Raw genomic sequence first — 19,840 nt, forward strand, 5'->3', positions numbered from 1 at the left:
TTTTTTCCAGGTACCCCCTCATCCTCACAACACCGATTAGCATGTTTACAACCTTACATTTAGATGCTATTTATATTAAAACTTTTCAATCAAATTCAAAATGCGCTAACACGCCTTCCCGGTCCAAAGTAGCGACACCAGGGCCCGTCACGAGACACATTAGCTGCATTATCTGGCTGTAGTTATAGTGTTGAGTATGGAGGAAGCATCTTGCCATTTACCCCACTAACACCGGCATTCAAAATGGTCATCCCTGTAGAATGTACAAATATCCAGTTAAATAATTACTTTATTTCTGGGGTTCTCGATATTGGTAGCAGTTGGAGAACATAATATAAATGTAATGTGAATTCACTCTTTAGGTGCAGTAGAAGCCACCATCATGCTTCCTTGAATACCCCCTGTTTGTAGAGGCATTGTGGTGAGACTCTGTGAAGAGAGAGGTCATTGTATCACTATTTAGGAGCACACTGTTCAAAATGTCCAAGGCTAGAAACAAATTCTGCAAATTTAAAAAGAAAGAGTGGAATGTGTGGGTGACATGTTTGGACAATGGTCTGACAGTACTCAAAGATACCATGGTTTGATGGCTAATAGATTTGACTAAAATCAAGCTGTTCCATTGATCATAACAATACAAGTAAACCTTACCTATTGATCCCTGAATGCTGTAAATGGAGCATTTTGGCATGCTGACCCACATCTTGATATCTTTCTCCAGATAATGGTGTGGGACTTTCCCTTTTTCGCGATTCTTCAGTTCCCCCCTGTTAAGTACATGACATAGGCTACTTCAACTTATAATTCAATTGAGTAACGGGAGTGAGTGGCCACTGGCAAGGGTGTTAATGTGTCCTGAAAACAAGCGGGTGGCTCGCAATTCACTGTTCAGTGCTCCAATGTATTATTCCTGCTTGTTTGTGAACACCCACCCATGGTCATGGGAAACTGTCTCCCTCTGATATAAAGTCTGGCTCTTCGATTGGAGGAATTCTTTGTGGTGGTCGTAAATGGATTTCAGATGGAAGTCGAGGCTGTCTTTTGGAGGCTGAAGAGGAAAATGACACTTAAGGTCTTAGGTGTATTGAGGGTGTATTGTGATGCATTTTGCATTGACATGTTACAGTTTATAGCTAAAATCATTACAGACTTACCTCTTGGTCATCATCATAATACATAACACCCCGGCGGATGCTGGCCGAAGTTCCTTTGTCATAGAGACGACTCCATGGTTCCTCATTTTGGGCAATGTGGGCCGGTTTATCAAATGGCTCTCTCTGTTAAATTGGAGAAGATGTATATGTGTAGCGGTCGCGGATGAGATTAAGAAATTGCTGCCCTTTTTAAATAAATAAAAAATATATATATATATAGCAGATGTAGACCTAGCAATGTTTGATGTGATGAGTGCAGCATCGTTTTCCAACTTCAATGTAAGTATAAAAAATGTGACATGAATGGATGTATGCAAATTGCATATATCCACTATCCAGTATATAGTATACAGTACTCACTATACTGGTGTAAGTAATTTAGGCTACAAATGAAAAGTTAATCAATAAGTCAACCCAAACACTTTTCTCTAACTCTGTTACCCACATAGGTCTATATTATATAGCCTAAAGCAAAACCTACCTCTTGTCGCAAACATCCAGCAAAAGAGTGATCGTTTTCAAGCCTGGGGAAGGGAAATGGGTCTCTCTTTGACATTCTTAATGTGACCACGAAGTATCGGAGATGAGAAGAATAATTTGCCATGCAATGGTGTTCTTTTTTTGCAGCCAGACTTGAATGTTTACATCTTGGTTGCTTAGCAACCAGTCTTGATGAAACCCTTTCACAACTGCTAAAGCTCATGTTTCATAGATCTTGTGTAGCCTATAATAATAATATAGGCTAATAATAATGATGATGATAATAATAATACATTCATTTAAATTATTTACATATTAGTACATATCGTATATGTCTACAAACTATTACAAAATAACAAATCAATGAAATACATGATGTGATTTATGAATACAATTGTGATACAATTGATTAAAGGACATTTAGCTTTATGAACACTATAGCCAATGACGTCGTTTAGGATTGATTCATTGATTGATTGAAGTATTTATTAACAGTTTGCAGAATTACAGGACTGTTCTATGTAATGAAAGATAGCTGTATAGTCTCTTGTTTGCTAGTTACTTTAATTGACACATGTATAAAATATTGGGTCCAAACAATCATCAAACTTAAATAAAAACTTTAAAAAATACATCATCCGACAATAAGGCCCCTTCTCTGTATAATGAGACAATTAGCCAATCACCTCTCTGTATTCAGTTCAAAGAGAGGCCGCCTACTGTGTTTAGTTAGTGACTATAAGTCACACCTGCAGCGGTATATGGCTCTTTTGGTAGCATGTCGCCGTTGTGCAGCAGTCCTGGAACGATGCTACGGAGCCAAGTCTACCTGTGTCACTTTCTATGGCTCTTTTTTGTTCAAACGCATGCGGATTTACCTATGTGTAAAGAGGTGAGGAGAATAACATTAACATTTCTTATTGTTTAATTTGAATACTTTATTAACAGTTCGCAGAAAAAAGTATAGCCTATGAAAGTAGGCATACAGTTCAATGCAAGGTCTGCTATAGGATTTAAACCCAAGAAAGCCTATGGCATGTTGTTTCCATTGGGGTCCTTCATATTCAATTCATCAGAAAAGCTTCATGTCAAACCTATGCCATGATTTTTTTTGTTTTTTAAATTTACTTTATTGAGTCAATCACATGTACAATTCCTTGTAAGATAAATATTTTTTCTTTGTTTTTCACATGTTCCTATGTTCCTATGACATCATGAAGTTATGTAAAATCTAAAGAGGGTACAGGCTATAGCCTATGTGAGAGAAAGTGAAACATTTAAGAATGTATTTGACCAACTGTTAAAAAAGCATATTGACAACAAAACTATGACCACAGCTCATGACATAAATCTGTTAAGGCACTAATTGCAACTCTTTCACGCCATTACTTATTTATAATGATACTGTATATTTGTTATCATTCATTCATAACATCATGCTAGCTGTGGTTTTGTCTTGTAGTGTTCTAAGCAAAATGTATAGTCAGGTAAAGGGGGTAGCATAATCAATTCTCAAATCAGGCTTATGAGTGAAAGGGGTAGGCTACTGAAGTGTAATAAGTGTTATTTTTTCTTCTTCCTTAAACATCTCAAATATAAACTTAACAGGCCTACTCATTAGTAGCCTAACAGGCTGAGAAATTATAAGTGACATTTTTATTCGCAAAATAATCAAAATATCATGTTTTACCCCCTCTGTGTTTGCCATTAATAGTCACATGAAGGCTCTACTTTCACTTGTCTCTTTAGTTTAAACTTGATGGTCAGTAAAAGCAATATGAAATAATGGTTTATAATTAAAGAAGAAGAAATATGAATATACACAGTAATATCCATCTTCATGAAATTGAATCAGACACCATGGCACTGCTAAAAATATAGGCCTATAGTCTTATCAAGTTCAGTTCAGTAGGCAGGTCTCCCCCCTCATGCACAGAGTGGTTTCTGTGGGAAACAGCCATATGTCAACCTTGTCTGTATTTGAAGCACTAAACCAATTTGTCATCACAGCCATGTTTGCGTTTTGCCAAAGTCCCTACATGAAGCAATGAAGCATATATTCAGCATGTCTACGCTGCTGCTCTACATCTTTCCCTATACACATTTTCAGTTTCTAAATATTTGCATAACAACCTTAACATTTGATAAAGGAGTGACATTTATTTTTTTATCAGTACAGTGCACTCTGCAGTCTGCAAGTTTTACCAGGAGTTGTAAAAGTGTGCCTTATCTATGTAGAAACCAAATGTGTTGGAACAGTTAACAACACATATTATACCTACCTATTTTGCTCAAAGGGAGTAAACCATGGTATTATTTTATTTATTTAGGACCTGCATATAGTCTTATAATGATGACTACCCCTGGACAACATGTGCTTTCTGATGCTTCTAGTCATTTGACCCTCAGACACCCTGGTCACAATGTCCTGTTGCCTTGGTTTCCTCATGTTTGTAGAAAGGAGGCGATTAGACCAATTTGATACATTTTTACATTTAATCCCTTGACCCAGACGGTTGTTCATCTGATACCCAGACCACAGCTAATGTAGCAGCACTAATCAAAAACACAGGCTCGTTTACGGGTGTGTTTGTTAACTATTAATCTCACGTGGATCAGTGTGTGGGCTACGTTTACTTTGCTAAAGTGGTCTTCTTGGACTGCAGGCTATAATTGCTTTAGACCAGTTCCCAAATATAAAGACTGCAGGCCTATAAGGCTACTCAGCATTCATGAGTCATTTGTGGGGTGTTACAAACTGCAAGATAATTAAGCTCTGCTCTAATGTTATTTGAAAACACCCCACGTCATTAGCAACTGTTAGCAACCCATCGAATATGTAGGCCTACAGCAAACTCATAAAGTCCTCGTGCCCTGAAACATCATTGAAATGAAACGTTGGCGGAAGGTTTGGGTTTATCATCATTCGTTTCCCCTTGACTAAGTAAATAAACCCTAGGGGTAGTCTAGTACTCTAGTTTTCTTACATAATTGTCTCACATCCTTGATGACAACAGGTGAGACAGCCTTCTGGGTAAATATTGGCTATTAGCTTTTGTTTGGAAAAGAGGTTGGCCCCATTTTGTGACAAATATAATTTATACATTTAGTGTTCTTAGTTATGTCATAAGTAAGAACACTATTGAGAATGAGATTTTAGTCTGTATTAACATTTTACCCTACAGAGGTTTCTGATAAAGTTTTGTTGTGTTTAGTTGGGCTCACAATTTACTGTGCAAATGAAGAATAGCCTAAGCTTCAGTTACCCCCCTAGATCACCATTACATGCAACTAGTAACATTAAAGTAGGAATAGTCAAGGCACGGTCCCCAACGTTTTGCTGTTGACAATTTTTGTAAAAAAAAAAAAATCCAAATTGTCCCCGAAATGGATTTGTATTCATTATTTTTCTGTAAATATAATTCATTAAATCGATTAGTTCGATTAGCTCTTGCAACCCACATCAGTTTGCAAATCAAGATACGGATATAGTGACTGGTGTTGTTATGATTAGAGTGGTCATTCCACCACCTGAGTAACAAGACCAGGTCATTCAAGATAAGAGAGATCCAAGCAGCATGTGAAACCACACCTGTGATTTTATTATTTCCTTGCAGTCCGACTTCCACTTTGAGTACACAGAATGTGATGTCCTTGGGTCCAGATGGAGAGTGGCTATTCCAAACAAGCCTCACACATGCACAGGCCTCCCGGATCCTGTCAAAGGCACTCAGTGCAGTAAGCATCCCTTTCTTATACATGTTGTTTTATCTTCTACAAGCCTTTAGTGAATACTGTCATTGTATCACCGTGTAAATCATTGGATACTGGATAGACATTTCATTATAATTACTTAATTCCTTTTAATTGCTGAACTTTTCTTCTTTCATTTCTTCATGTAGCTTTCTCCTGTCATGAAGGAGAGTTCCTTGACATGACGTCTCAGCAATGTCACAAGTGTTCTGCAGGGACCTACTCTTTGGGCACAGGTGTGGCGATCGATGAGTGGGGCAGCCTGCCAACTGGTTTTGTAACTCATGGAATTAACATAAACTTTGGAGAGAGCGACTTAAACTGCTCAAGGTTTGTATACTTCCCACTTGGTTGTTTTCTCAAACATTTAAAAGGGTTTTTACTGATATACATTTGACACATATTTCAAAAACACACAAACCTAACCTAATGTACGGTAACCTAACCTAAACATAGTTTCGGTTTAAGGAGCATCTATCTGTTCCTTATCTGTTCCTGTTACTGATTCTTTTTCATTATCTTTGGCGTGTGTGTGTGTGTGTGTGTGTGTGTGTGTGTGTGTGTGTGTGTGTGTGTGTGTGTGTGTGTGTGTGTGTGTGTGTGTGTGTGTGTGTGTGTGTGTGTGTGTGTGTGTGTGTGTGTGTGTGTGTGTGTGTGTGTGTGTGCGTGCGTGCGTGCGTGCGTGCGTGCGTGCGTGCGTGTCTTTTTTTTTTTACACAGCTCAACCTGGGTACCAAAAGACGACTACATTGCCTCAAACATAGACGAGTGTAGTGCCACGCTGTCTTATGCTGTGAACCTGAAGAAATCTGGAACTGTGTCCTTTGACTATTTGTATCCCGACAACAACGTGTACTTTGAGTTCTTTGTAAGTGCTTCACAATGACAGAATGTCTGCTCTTGTCGAACACAAAGGAAAGGATAACTAATGGGTAATCTCCTCTGGTTCAGGTTCAGAATGACCAGTGCCAGTCTACAGATTCTGAAAACCGGTGGATGAAGACCTCAGAGAGTGACTGGAGTCACTACAATGTATGTCTGGCTGTAAATAAATGCCCTATTTTATAATACTTTGTCTTAAGACAATGTCATGCAAAAGTAGAAATTGATGATCTGCAAGGATTGATTGATTGATTGATTGAAATATTTATTAACAGTTTGCAGAATTACAGTACATTTCAAGCACAAACTCAATACAAAGGCTGTTAACTGTGAGTGGACGACCCAATTAAGCATTACACTTGTTTAAGAGGGTCCACCATGTCCACCAGGAGTGCAAGCAACAAGTGCATCCTGTTGCGTTGTGAACTTTAAGACCTGCTATTTTCGATATTTTTGAAGGACATGCCCAAAATAGGAATGCCAGGTTAAATGTGGTTAAGTCTGTCTGTGGGTTTCGTAAATATCTAAGAAAAGTAGTAACAAAAAAAGTAACAGTTTTGGACAAAAGAAGGTTTCCGCCCGACAGTGACGACATAGCAATACCAGAACAAGGCTTTGTTTTCGCTCGGAGAGTTTAGATGTGCATTAACTTCTGTTTGTAGTCCTCTCTGGTCTGTCTCTTTCCTCTCTCATTTGTTTCATTTTCACTCTGCAGGTAAAGCTGAATAAAGGCAGCAACGCTCTCTATTGGAGAACCACTGGATTTGACCTGGCAGGAAGTGCTGTCAAACCTGTACTGGTGAAAAACATTGCCATATCAGGTAGAGAGAGTTAATGTTGTTTTAATGGTTAAATAAATATATATTTAAAATTGAACACCTATAATCTACAGGTGGCAAGTCAAAATACTGAGCACAATCACATAAATATTAGTCTTACAAATTGACTGATTGTTGTTTTATACATCATACATGGAAGTGATGTTAACAAACTCAGCTTCTCATTTAAATGCAGTATGTACCTCTTTTAGCCTTTCCTTTCATTATATTGTTTTACTGCATTGTTTTAATCACATTGATCTGCAGTAAAAACGGTGATTCTGGTTGTTATGTTTATGTACTGCATTCTGCTTGAATTGATGTAAAATACCTTGTAAAATCTGTTTATGAAAGTTTGTTTATTATTATTATTATTATTATGATTATAAAATAAAATGAGAAATCATGATTTATTATACTATTTATTTATTTACACAGGGGTGGCTTACACATCAGAGTGTTTTCACTGTAAACCTGGCACCTACAGTGCAAAGCCAGGCTCTGCCCGCTGTACCCCATGCCCTACTGACTCCTACTCCAACAAGGGCGCCACTGTATGCCAGCAGTGTGAAAAAGAAAAATATGCAGGTATGTTTGCCTTTCTAATGCTTTGTCCACAAAGAGCAATCGCGTTCCCTTATACCAGTGTGTGTGAAGTGACTTAACGTTACACAGTAAAGTCCTGTTAATGTTAATTTAACTCAACTCGCCGAGTTACGAATGGATACATTGATTAATGCTGAGGAGTTTTACTGTGTACAATCAGTTAGTGAATCAGGCCTTTGCATGTACTCACATTAAGTCAATTGCAATGTAGTATGCGAATGTGTACTAGTTAAGTTTGTACAAGTCGTCTCGGTTTGACGGTATCAGTCGATCTTAACGTGAGCTGTGTGTTTTTCCTTTCCCTCTGGGCTTGGACTATTATTGTTCCAGAGGTTGGTTCAGGGAGCTGCAAACCAAGACCGGCATGTATTAACAGTGACTACTTCTACACCCACACTCCATGTGACTCCACGGGACAGGTACAGACTATAGAGCCAAAGGACATGTCATGTAGTGAGGTCAGGGAAGTTCAGGAGAGGTAAAACCACAGTGGACTCTTACAATATGAACTGTCTTCTCCCCCCCCCGTTTTTTACACGGCTCAGTTGATTACAGGCAGGCACAGCCATCTGGTGCAACTATTAGGTTTCCTTAAATATAAATGGTCTGGAGGGGTTTTGTTCAAACACGCATATGCCATCAGCAGCTTATTTCATCTATTCATTAAGTCACTGTGTGGGCGGCGGGCCTCAGAGTAGACTAGAGGTAAAACAAAGTACAATACTTTATTATTCATGTATCTGTAGAGTCTGTACTTTTTCACTTGCACTTGAGAGTAAGGAAGTCGTATCCGTTCTTTTACTTTTACCAGTCATTTTATTAAGTATTTATTTTATACTTTTACTTGAATATAGAAAGTGTGTACTTTTGCTACCTCTGCTTCAGACCCAGCTCATGTACAAATGGATTGAGCCGAAGATTTGTAGTGAGAGTGTTAAAGGAGCCGCGAAGCTACCTGCTTCAGGGGAGATGAAGAATTGCCCTCCGTGTAATCCTGGCTTCTTCGTCAGCAACACCACCACCTCCACCACCTGTGAACCATGCTCTAATGGTTTATACTCCAATGGAACAGGTACTGTACCTACACAGCCATGCATTTCATCTTTACAACTGTACTTTATCTTCTATCCGGTATTCAAACAAATGAAAAACACTTTGGAGCCAATATCTCTTTGACGGTTATGAGTTTGCACTTGTTGATAAAAGCTATAATGACGTGGGCTTATCAGATAATTATATTCAAGGTGACATTCATTCTACCTAGGGAGGCATAAGTATGGGCAAAGAAAACTGAAATGTTTAGCCTAGACATTGTGATCACAATAAAATGTCCACATACAGTATATATTTTTTTGCATTTCACATTAATGTCTTAATGTTTATGTAAAACCAAGGACCACAATGGAAATAAGTCGCTGACTTTATTTATCCTTGATGTTACTGTGAGAAGCATGTAGCATGTGTTTTTCTTTTAAAATCAGTCTTAAGTATCATGGACATTCCATGTGAAAGTAAATGCATTATTGTTAATTGTATATCAATATAGTTGTGACAATTATCTGTATAAAGGTTATTCATCCTCTTGTAAGTCCTTCACCGTAATTGGCAGCTGGAGCATAGTAGAAACTTCATGAGACTGCAGGAATCTGCAGACTTTTAGACCACTTAAGAGTAAATGCATAAAAAGCCTATTGAAATATTTCTCAGCTGGTATTTTCACTTTAGCACTTTTCTGCACAGTTGCACAGGTGTGTGGATGAGCATGGCTGAATAAATGCCTCAAAAATAATAAAATACGTTTCTGCCTGAGCTTTACTCGTGAAATATACATTTGCATTTTGCAATGTTCTAATCTAATGTTAGCATATCCATGTGCTTGAACAGTGCAGTCTAATACAATAACACATCATATATTGACAGCTTGCGCCAAGTGCCCTGTTGGCACAGAGCCAGTGGTGGGATATGAATACAAATGGTGGAACCAGATGCCCAGCAACATGAAGAGCTCTGTCTTCAATCGAGAATACGGCGACTCTGAGCGGACCACAGGTGCGAGCTCTCATCTCATTTGTAAAAACTTGTTTGTATTTGTCATTTGAGTAATTTATTGTTAATTATGGTTTTGTTACACTTTAATTACACTAAAGATTGGGATAAAATAATGTTTTGATCAATGGGTGAAATGTCCATATAAAACCATCACATAATACAATCTCCATAATGGCAATTCTATGTGATCTCTATTGTTGTAACAGCGTGGGAAGTGGCTGGGGAGTACATATACACCACCCCTGGAGATGCAGACATTGACTACCTGTTGCTCACACTCAATGTTCCTGGATACAGGTGGGCTGAGCAGTTCAGATCATACTGTATTATACACTGTATATGATTTTGATTTTGTACAAACCTTCTAGGGATGCGCCAATGGGAAATGTCTGACCAATCCGATAACTGATCAACATTGCTGTTATGGTCGATACAGATGTCGATCTTATCTGTGTAAAACGAGTTCAAATTTTGTCCATTTTGATAAACATAAAAACAAACGGTGAATTTGAACAAGCAATACATATTTATTCCAAGACTAGGAATACAGCATATGGACATTTTGGCCCATATCCGAACATAAACAATTATGTAATATGTATATGTAATATTTTAATTAAAAAAATGTCCAACTTGTTGAACCTTTTTGGAATCACAGAAAACACTGTTTCATCATCATCATCATCACAAAAGGCTTTTTCAGCTTCACATTCCAACATAAATATTTAAAATAGTAATATTGCATTTTTATGGCCGATATTGCAGATACTGATGATGATGATATATTGTGTATCCAGTTTTCTCCCTCTCCTGGTGGAGGGAGGGACTTGCAATGATGTCCTAACTAACTAGCTAACTAGTTATTCATAGTCTGATTTATTTATCGGTGGTGAGGTCATGGAGCCGCGGTGAAGAGCAAACCACCGCTCTCCCCAGCCCTTCTCTCTGTTTTTACTCATCACCGCTCCACGTTATTACAGCTCCGGTGTTCACCTCACCACCGGAGCGGTGGTCACCTCACCACCGGAGCGGTGGTCACCTCACCACCGGAGCGGTGGTCACCTCACCACCGGAGCGGTGGTCACCTCACCACCGAAATTCCAGACTATGAATCGGCCTTAACTAGTGTGCCGTCTACTTCAACAAACATTATTGACCCAAATTCACATTAGTCAACCAATAGGTATTCTACTCGAGACTAGTGGTATAAATCTCTCAATGAAATTGTTGGGAGACCACCTCCAACCACCTACAATGTGCTACAATAACATACAATGCTGCATTAACATACTCTCTCATACAGATTTATTAAAATAATGTTTTATTCATTAAAACAGTCCTGGATTGTATTTGAAAATACTGTATGCAATGTATCTCCGCAGACTGCCTAAATCCATGGCCAAAGACAGTGAGATGCCTGAACTATCTCGGATCACCTTCGTCTTTGAGACCATGTGTGTTGGTCGTTGCAGTCTGTTTTTCATGGCGGTAAGGCGAAAAGGCAACAACATATCATGCATTTTGTCACGACTACAGTACACTCCATCGTCCTACAACCAGCCAGTCAGTTTGCGCTGCCCTTGTGATTCACTGAGGCACAAACCACATCATGACAACCCCAGGTTCAAGTTCACTTCATGAACTGTGTTGCATTTTAATTTAGCTCCTATTCCCTGTCTCTCTTAAAGCTGCTATAAGCAATAATATGTCAAAATATTAATGTCATTCAAATTTTGACATATTATTGCTTATAGCAGCTTTAATCCTGGGTTATTTATGAAATTAATGAATCAGATTTAATCAATAAACGTATAAAATGAATCAGGCTTTAGCTGAAGTGTCTAACGCCTGAATGCACCTCTCTCCAGGGTTATAGTGCTGTGGAGCACTGGAGTGGCAGCAGCAGCAAACAGTCCTACTCCTACCTGATAAAGGACAACAGCACCGTCAGCTTCACCTGGACATTCCAACGCTCACAGAATTCCAATATGGTAAGACTGGACTGCACGTTGCTCACTACTACATCTATGCTTAACCCACTGAATCCTGGAAACCATCTGTGTCATTTTAGATTTTAGCTATGGGTACAGTATATAGCAACATACGTTTTTCAGAAAACTGTTAGGATCTAGAAGGTATTTTTTTTATTCTGCCTCAGGTGTAAAGGCTTTAGTTTTTACCTCAGATTGAGTTTATCTCCTGCCCTGCTTTATTTTAAACATGCTTCTGCATTGTGTCGATTGTGTTTTTAGAGTCAATACAGTGATGATTTGGCCAAGATCTACTCTATCCATATCACCAATGTGATCGGTGGGGTGGCCTCCCAATGTCGCCACTGCGCCCTCGGATCTTCCAAGACTGGTTCTGCCTGTGTACCCTGTCCATCTGGTCACTACATGGTCAATGGCACTGGTTTGTGTAAGAAATGTCCAGCTAACACCATCATCAGGCCTGAGCAGCCTGTAGGAGAGTCTGCCTGTATTCCGTGTGGACCAAACACTGACAGAAACAAGGTAAGACAAAACAAATACATCCCTTTACACACATTTATCAGTCTACTGTATGTACAGTAGTTGGCACTCAACTTCCCCATATGTATCTGTATATAGTATATACAGATACATATGGGGAAGTTGAGTGTATACTGTATATATACAGTATATATCTATGGCTATTCTCGGACAAATCATTTATATTGTCATGTAATGAATTGTCCCATATATTAATACGTCCAATTAATTTCCTGTTTGCTTGCTGTCCATCCTCCAGGCTCACTCAGCTTGTCTCAGTGACTGTACAGTGGATGTGTCGAGCAGCGGTGGCACGGAGCCCCTGCACTATGATTTGACCTCTCTGGCCAATGGCACTAGTTTCCAGAGCAGCCCACGCTTTACCAACAAAGGCCTCCGATACTACCATCACTTTACTGTGGGTCTGTGTGGTAAAGAGGTGAGGAGATAGATTACAATTTACACAGTATAATAATATTTGAATATTGCCACATATCAACGTACTACGAGTGCATGTAAATGCCAGAAAAAACAATGACTTTGGCACATAAATTAAATGGTTGCATTGGATACAAACCTGAATGGACACCAAATTGTATAACCAGAATGTAATAGTAAAAGCACAAGGTGAACTCATAGTGCATGTAAATGCCAGATATAGATATATATCTATATTACAATTACAATTTCAATTTCAATTTAGGCATTTAGCAGACGCTCTTAATCGAGAGCGATTTACAGTAAGCAAGAACAAAAACATGGTAATACATCAAATACATAAAAATAGTCATCAAGACTCATACGTAAGCAGTGGAATATCTATATAATGAAACAATGCATATACACTACTAACAGTGGAATGTCTATATAATGAAACAATGCATACACTATAGAGTGCTATGTCTACATAAAATGCTATCTAAATTACATAAATTGTGCCTAAATTTGCATACGCCTGTAAAGTCACCAAGGCTAGGGCAAGTGCTACAGCAAGTCCTACAGGCTAAAATGGAATCTGAAGAGGTGGGTTTTCAGACTACGTCTAGATTGGAGTGAGTCTGCAGTTCTGATTACATTCCATAGTTCTGGAGCCAGAAGGGAGAAGAGTTTGGGACGTGTGGGGCGTTGTCCCGGTGTTTTTTAGTGAATGTACTTCCAGCTTCCCTGCGTTGGCTGATCTGAGTGCGCGGGAGGGTTTGTAGGGATCGATCAGACTTGTAAGATATGGGGGTGCCATACCTTTGGTTGCTTTCAAGGCCAGCATCAGAGTTTTGTACTCTGTGCTGGCAGCAACCGGGAGCCAATGGAGGGAGCGGAGAAGGGGGGAGACATGTGAGAATTATGGCTGGTTGAAGACCAAGCGAGCTGCGGCATTCTGAATCAGTTGGAGAGGCTTAAGTGTGCATGTCGGTAGGCCAGTAAGGACTAAGGAGAGAGTTTATATAGATAAGTTAGTTAGAATTATGAGCATTATGTCATGAATCATGATACCTAACCTGTGACGTTACTGCCCTGTGTTTCTCTTATAGGGCAGAGAGCTGGCAACCTGTGTAGACAACGTAACAGAGACCCCGAAGGAGCTGAAAGGTTATGCCTGCCAATCCACGGTGGTGCCCTCTGGCATCAGAGGCCAGGGTGTGGTGTCTTCATCACCCTTCGTTATCGGTGACACGCTCATTGGTATGGGATGAGCATCGTTAACCACATGAGACATGAACCCTAGCGTCCTTATTCTGAAGCGATCATTCAGCAAAAAAAGCTGATCTTTAGGGCGCGTTCTGAAATAGCGCACTGAGCGCACTGTGCAATGCAAACTAATAGGCGAGTGTGCTCCAGTGCGGTATTTCCGAACGCGCCCTTAAGCTCATAACACATCGCTACGTGACACATCATGAGTTTAGATTGGCTAATTTCTGCAAAGATATTTAGCAGTGTAAATTGGAGTGTTCATTTAACTCAGAGAGTCTACAAATGTAACATTTGATAATACATACCATGGATAAATTACACAGAGGATTTTTACTGTGCAGGATATGCGTAGTTTGGTTCTAGGTTGAACAACAAATGAATTATTGAATGTACATTTTAATGCTATATTTTATTAATACATAGAGTAAATACAAAGAATTTCTCTTGTTTTTTGTGTATAGGTGTTACTACTGATACAGCCCTGGGCCACATGTCCTCTCCTAAACAGATATTCCCCACACAGTCCAGTCTGCCAGATGTGATATTCTATTACAGGTCATTATACTATTTTGTATTTATTTGCATACATTGTTCTTCTCCTTCATTTGCTGTGGTGTTTTCTGTTTTATTCCGCTATACTTAGATGATGCTTTGTTATTTCTAGTATGCAAAACGTATAAAATGTAATTATCTACTATAATTCCACATAGACGCACGCATCCGCCTGGGTGACGGCAGACTGCTGGGCGTGCGCTGGCGCTTTGGCATGGGGGGTCAGATCAACATATGGAATGAATTCTGTACTGGCCATATATGGAGCGTGTCTTGTGTACAGGGTTTGATGAGGTCAGATCAAGAATGTCAGAACAGGTCAGCTCCATATGCAGTATGGAGATCTAAGGGTGGCAGCAGGGGCAGTGTCTTGAGTGTACAGGGTTTAATGAGGGCCCAGGTAGGGCCGGGCCTTAATTTCCGGGCCTTTTGAGAACTCTACTAATAAGAGTAAGACTAATAATGGGGCGGGCCGGTCTAGAGTTGGAAATGGACAGGTATCATTCAAAAGGAAGACATCGAAGAGGATGGACGGGTGGGGAAGGATCAACATATGGAATGTCAGAACCGGTCAGCTCCATATATGGAGATCTAAGGGTGCAGCGGGGGAAGTGTCTTGAGTGTACAGGGTTTGATGACGCCACAGGTAGGGCTGGGCCTTCATTTCTGGGCCTGTTGAATGGACAGGTATCAGTCAAAAGGGAGACATCGAAGAGGAAGGACGGGTGGGGTAGGATCAACATATGGAATGTCAGGTCAGTTCCATATATGGAGATCTAAGGGTTTGAGGTTTGAGGGTCAGATGTAGAGTTGCTGGCCGGCTCCATATATGCAGATCTAGGTGATGATCCAGTCTTCTCCATGTATGGCTATCCAGGGTTTGATGAGGTCAGTGTCGTGACTCGTGATCTTCATATATGGAGACGGGCCGGCCATATATGGTGGCGTGATGTGTCACGAGGTGTGATGTCACTTTGACACTATCTAAATGTCTCAATCGAAGAGCAGGGACACAAAATACAACCTCCCCAATTGTATAAGTTATATTTTATTAACATACAGATTGGACAACATTGCATTTTATTTATTCAAAAATGTTACATATTGCTGCTTTAATTATTAATAACTTGACATGATACATTACATTTGCAGGTCTAGTGAGACAACCCAGGCTTGTAAACAAGGAAGGTCAACCACTATCAGACTGAGATGTGATCCCACGGTGACAGCCAAAAACCAAATCACTCTGCCAAGGTACTTTACACTATGACTCACTTGAACGTTTGACTCTGAAGAGTTACACACAACTGGTCTTGCCCATAGAGTTATATATAATCGGTCTTGCGGCTGCCACACACAATACTTGGCACTTGCTTGTCACATGCTGCTGAACAGTCCACTATGGAAAAAGTGGCCCCTTGTGGATGACTTGTGGAAATACAGCTATTGTTCCTTGCATTCACTCTTTCTTTCATTGGTGTTGCTTTTTTTTGTCACAGCAATTGTTCAGAAGGGACATGTGATGGGTGTTCCTTCCACTTCCTATGGACGAGCCAGCATGCATGTCCGCTCTGCACTAAGAGCCACTACAGAGAGATTGTCAGTGCATGCATCCAGGGAATACAGGTAATGTAGCTGTGGCCTGTACTAGAAATAAGAAATTATGAGACACCATACTATCTGAAGCAAATCAGCTACTCATTGTGTGTGTGTGTGTGTGTGTGTGTGTGTGTGTGTGTGTGTGTGTGTGTGTGTGGTGTGTGTGTGTGTGTGTGTGTGTGTGCGTGTGCGTGTGCGTGTGTGTGTGTGTTTCAGAGAACCACATATGTGTGGCAGCAGCCCTTGCTGTGCTACGGTGGAGTGTCTTTGCCGGCACAAAAAGTCAATGGCTGTGTGACCCTGGATTTCTGGCTTAAGTTTGGGCTTTCCACGGGAACAGTGGCTGCAGTGCTGCTCATTGGTATTAGTTGTTACTTCTGGAAGAAGACACGCAAGTAAGATTCAACTATAATTTTTGTATTCCTTTGTGTGATGTAATTACTATATTTCTCAAGTAGAGTTTAGAAATAATAAACTTCTCGTTGAGAAATAACTCCTCAAATGTTGGCTACTTGAGAAATAACTTAATTTAATATTCAGACTGTATGGAATTTTATCCAGTTTTGCCTTTTTCGTATCAAGGTTATTTATTACTTAGTGTAACAAAAAACTAACTTATATAACCAGAACTAAGATCGGCAAAAGATATACTGAACTATTAATACAAATCCACTGTGAAAATTGAACCTTGGATAGAAAAAGTACAGCATATGCCTATTTGATTTAGGCTAACAAGTATTTTGTCTGTTCGTTCAAAATGCCTGATGTAACCATGAAACTCAAGATCACAAAATTTGACATCAAGATCTGCTTGAGCATTTATATACAGTAATGCAAAATATAATCTATATTTCTAAATCCTGAAATACATAGTGTATGCTCTGGTTTATTTGTGCATTCTTTTTTAACAATTATTAAAATACTTTTATCACACTTTCTTTTATATTGCACTTTCTAGAACAAGGGTTATAATTGTGTCACTATAAAGAAGAAGAAGAAAATATAGACAGATACTACAGGGAAAATGTTAACCCATTTTGGGCGGGAACCCCTTTTGGTGTTTTAAACATTATGTTATAATTTAGCTATTGAAAAATAGCAGATCTACAAGCTCGTAGGTCTGCTACTTTTGAAAAAAACGTGAAAATGTGGCGCAAATCCTGACAGAAAACTGTCAGGATTTAGAAGACATTTTATAAATTTCGACGTCAGGCCTAAATGGGTTAAATCAGCCAGGCTTATTACACTTATAGACATTGTAATGGACATGTTCTTCTCTCCTCAGGTTGCAGTATAAATATTCCAAGTTGATGATGACTACTGGGGATAAGGAGTGTGAGCTGCCTGCTGCAGACAGCTGTGCCATCATGGAGGGAGAGGATGTCGAGGATGACCTCATATACCTCACTAAGAAATCATTCTTTACCAAAATCAAGTCCTTTTCAAGACAGGTTGGTCTTCTACATTAAGAATCCTGTTTATATATATCATACACTCACACTGTCACGCACGCACGCACGCACGCACGCACGCACGCACGCACACACACACACACACACACACACACACACACACACACACACACACACACACACACACACACTCTCTCTCTCAACAACTCTATGTTCTCTGTGAAAGTATTGTAAATAAAACCAAATTAATCTGAACTAAACCTCTCAGATAATGTGGTCATTTTAATAATTATCATCTATAATTTCCCTCAGAGGACCTCAGATGGATTTGATTCGGTTCCACTGAAGTCGTCATCATCATCAGCAACCCTAATTGGAGATGACGATGATTGCTTTGATGACGATTAGTTCAGGGCGTGGACACATCTCTACCTGCTCACAGAGGAGAATGTTTTGAATAGAACCATACATCTTTGGATATTTAATGTGTGAGTGTCTCCCTACGGTCAAAAACACGAACTGAAAATGTTGTATTGCAAAGATTTGATTATCCAGTATTTTGACTGGAATATTTTATATTAGATGTTGTGACTTCATTTTATTGTATTTATTAGTTACAAATGTAAGTCTGTGAAAGATGGGATAAGACCATTAATGATCCCGTGAGGGAAATTCAGTCGCAAAAGACAGTACAGCAGGTGACGGGCGTGTTGCGGGTTCGAGTCCCGAGCCCGTCAGCCTTTGCCGCATGTCTTCCCCCCATCTCTCTCCCTTTTCCTGTCTAATTACTGTACCCTATCAATAAAGGCAAAAACGCCAAAAAAATGTATATCTAAAATACAGATTAAAGGTCAAAACAAAAGTACTGTATAGTTGCAGAGAACTGCAGTTCTTGGGTCAGTGATGTCAGTCAGTGTGGCATAGGCTATGAGATATGGGGCTTTTCTATTAGGCCAGGAAAGGCAGTTTGTGTGGTATTTGTATACAGTTTTGTACATTTTGGGATACTTTTCATGTATAGGATGTGTTTCACAGTTGTTTTTAGGCCCATGTCATGCAGAACCTGTACAAATGTTTACTTTGCAATAGTGTTCAGGAGACTGATTATTATAACACACTGTATAAGTGTGATTTTACATACAATAGTCTGTACAATATGTATTCGTAAAGTAATGTCTTATGTTTAGACGTTCCAGCCATTCTATCCTATTTTTTCTGTATGTAATACATACATGTATGTACAAAAGCTCTTACGACACCAAATTCAGGTTTACTTTTGCTTTTTACGAAATAAAATTATTTGTCTACAATTTGTTGTCTTCATTATGATCTGAATTCGGAAATATTTGCTCCCCCCTGTTTAGGGTTGCCACCTTTGAGATCTTGAAATAAGGGACACTCTTTATGCCTGCCACGGCCTTGCGGCGCAGGCGTGTGCGGCAAGGCCGGCAATAGGTTGAAGCAATAAGTTGAAGCAATAGGTTGAAGCAATAAGTTGAAGCAATAGGTTGAAGCAATAAGTTGAAGCAATAGGTTGAAGCAATAAGTTGAAGCAATAGGTTGAAGCAATAGGTTGAAGCAATAAGTTGAAGCAATACGTTGAAGCAATACGTTGAAGCAATAGGTTGAAGCAATAAGTTGAAGCAATAGGTTGAAGCAATAGGTTGAAGCAATAAGTTGAAGCAATACGTTGAAGTTTCCCTTCAACTTATTGTTAATGCTATCCACAACTTTTGAAGTAGAATTTTGTTTTCCAAATGAGCATAACAACATAAAGAGTTCTGATTGTGAATCTTTAAATGGGCACAATATTTAATTATATTGATTTATATTTATATTAGACTTTAAAACTCAACATTATTAAACAATCAACTATAATAGTCTACTGAAATAGCAGGCTAACCTATCCCCACATCAGCAGCCAAGATGTGGGCTATTGGGCAGGTATTAGAAATACTACTGACATGACATCTTGTAAAAACACAGATAAATAAGATGATAAATAATATAAGGTCCCATACCGAATCGATCTCAGGAGATGTTTGTCAAATGTCAAATGGATTTCGCCCTTACTGGATGTTTGGGTCATGAAGAACTGAAAATGAACTGAACATGAAGAACACGAAAAGATGAAATTACCTACCTAGATTCCATCATGGAGTCAAATCTTTCCGGTGATAAAATGGCCACCAACGTAATCAAAAAAGTCAACCAAAGAACAAGATTCCTATACAGGATCTCCTCACTGGTCAACAAAAACACCTTGAAGACCCTAACAGGAGCCCTCGTACAAGGTTTCGTCGACAATGCATGCACCTCCTGGACGGTACCACAGC

The 19,840-nt window shown here is 39.3% G+C and overlaps 2 protein-coding genes across 2 annotated transcripts; one reads left to right on the forward strand and one right to left on the reverse strand.

Moving 5' to 3' along the window:
- Positions 1-358: 358 nt before the first annotated feature.
- Positions 359-1,268, reverse strand: cfap276 (cilia and flagella associated protein 276; the record flags this gene model as incomplete). Its single annotated transcript, XM_079515480.1, has 4 exons — positions 359-429; positions 652-767; positions 933-1,048; positions 1,155-1,268. Coding segments are annotated over 4 exons (417 nt in total), but the record flags the coding sequence as incomplete, so codon positions are not given.
- A 58-nt stretch (positions 1,269-1,326) lies between these two features.
- elapor1 (endosome-lysosome associated apoptosis and autophagy regulator 1) lies at positions 1,327-18,787 on the forward strand. Its single transcript, XM_079524655.1, has 22 exons — positions 1,327-1,433; positions 5,252-5,372; positions 5,537-5,717; positions 6,108-6,255; positions 6,339-6,419; positions 6,985-7,090; positions 7,526-7,675; positions 8,024-8,112; positions 8,579-8,765; positions 9,614-9,742; positions 9,949-10,039; positions 11,125-11,230; positions 11,611-11,733; positions 11,995-12,255; positions 12,512-12,691; positions 13,782-13,932; positions 14,403-14,496; positions 15,646-15,747; positions 15,993-16,119; positions 16,309-16,487; positions 17,378-17,543; positions 17,817-18,787. Exons 1-22 carry the CDS (start codon positions 1,392-1,394, stop codon positions 17,910-17,912), a joined length of 2,910 nt encoding a protein of 969 aa, XP_079380781.1. The 5' UTR covers positions 1,327-1,391; the 3' UTR covers positions 17,913-18,787.
- Positions 18,788-19,840: the final 1,053 nt, after the last annotated feature.

The sequence above is a fragment of the Electrona antarctica genome, assembly GCF_951216825.1.
Source record: "Electrona antarctica genome assembly, chromosome: 2".
In the NCBI taxonomy this organism is placed as follows: domain Eukaryota; kingdom Metazoa; phylum Chordata; class Actinopteri; order Myctophiformes; family Myctophidae; genus Electrona; species Electrona antarctica.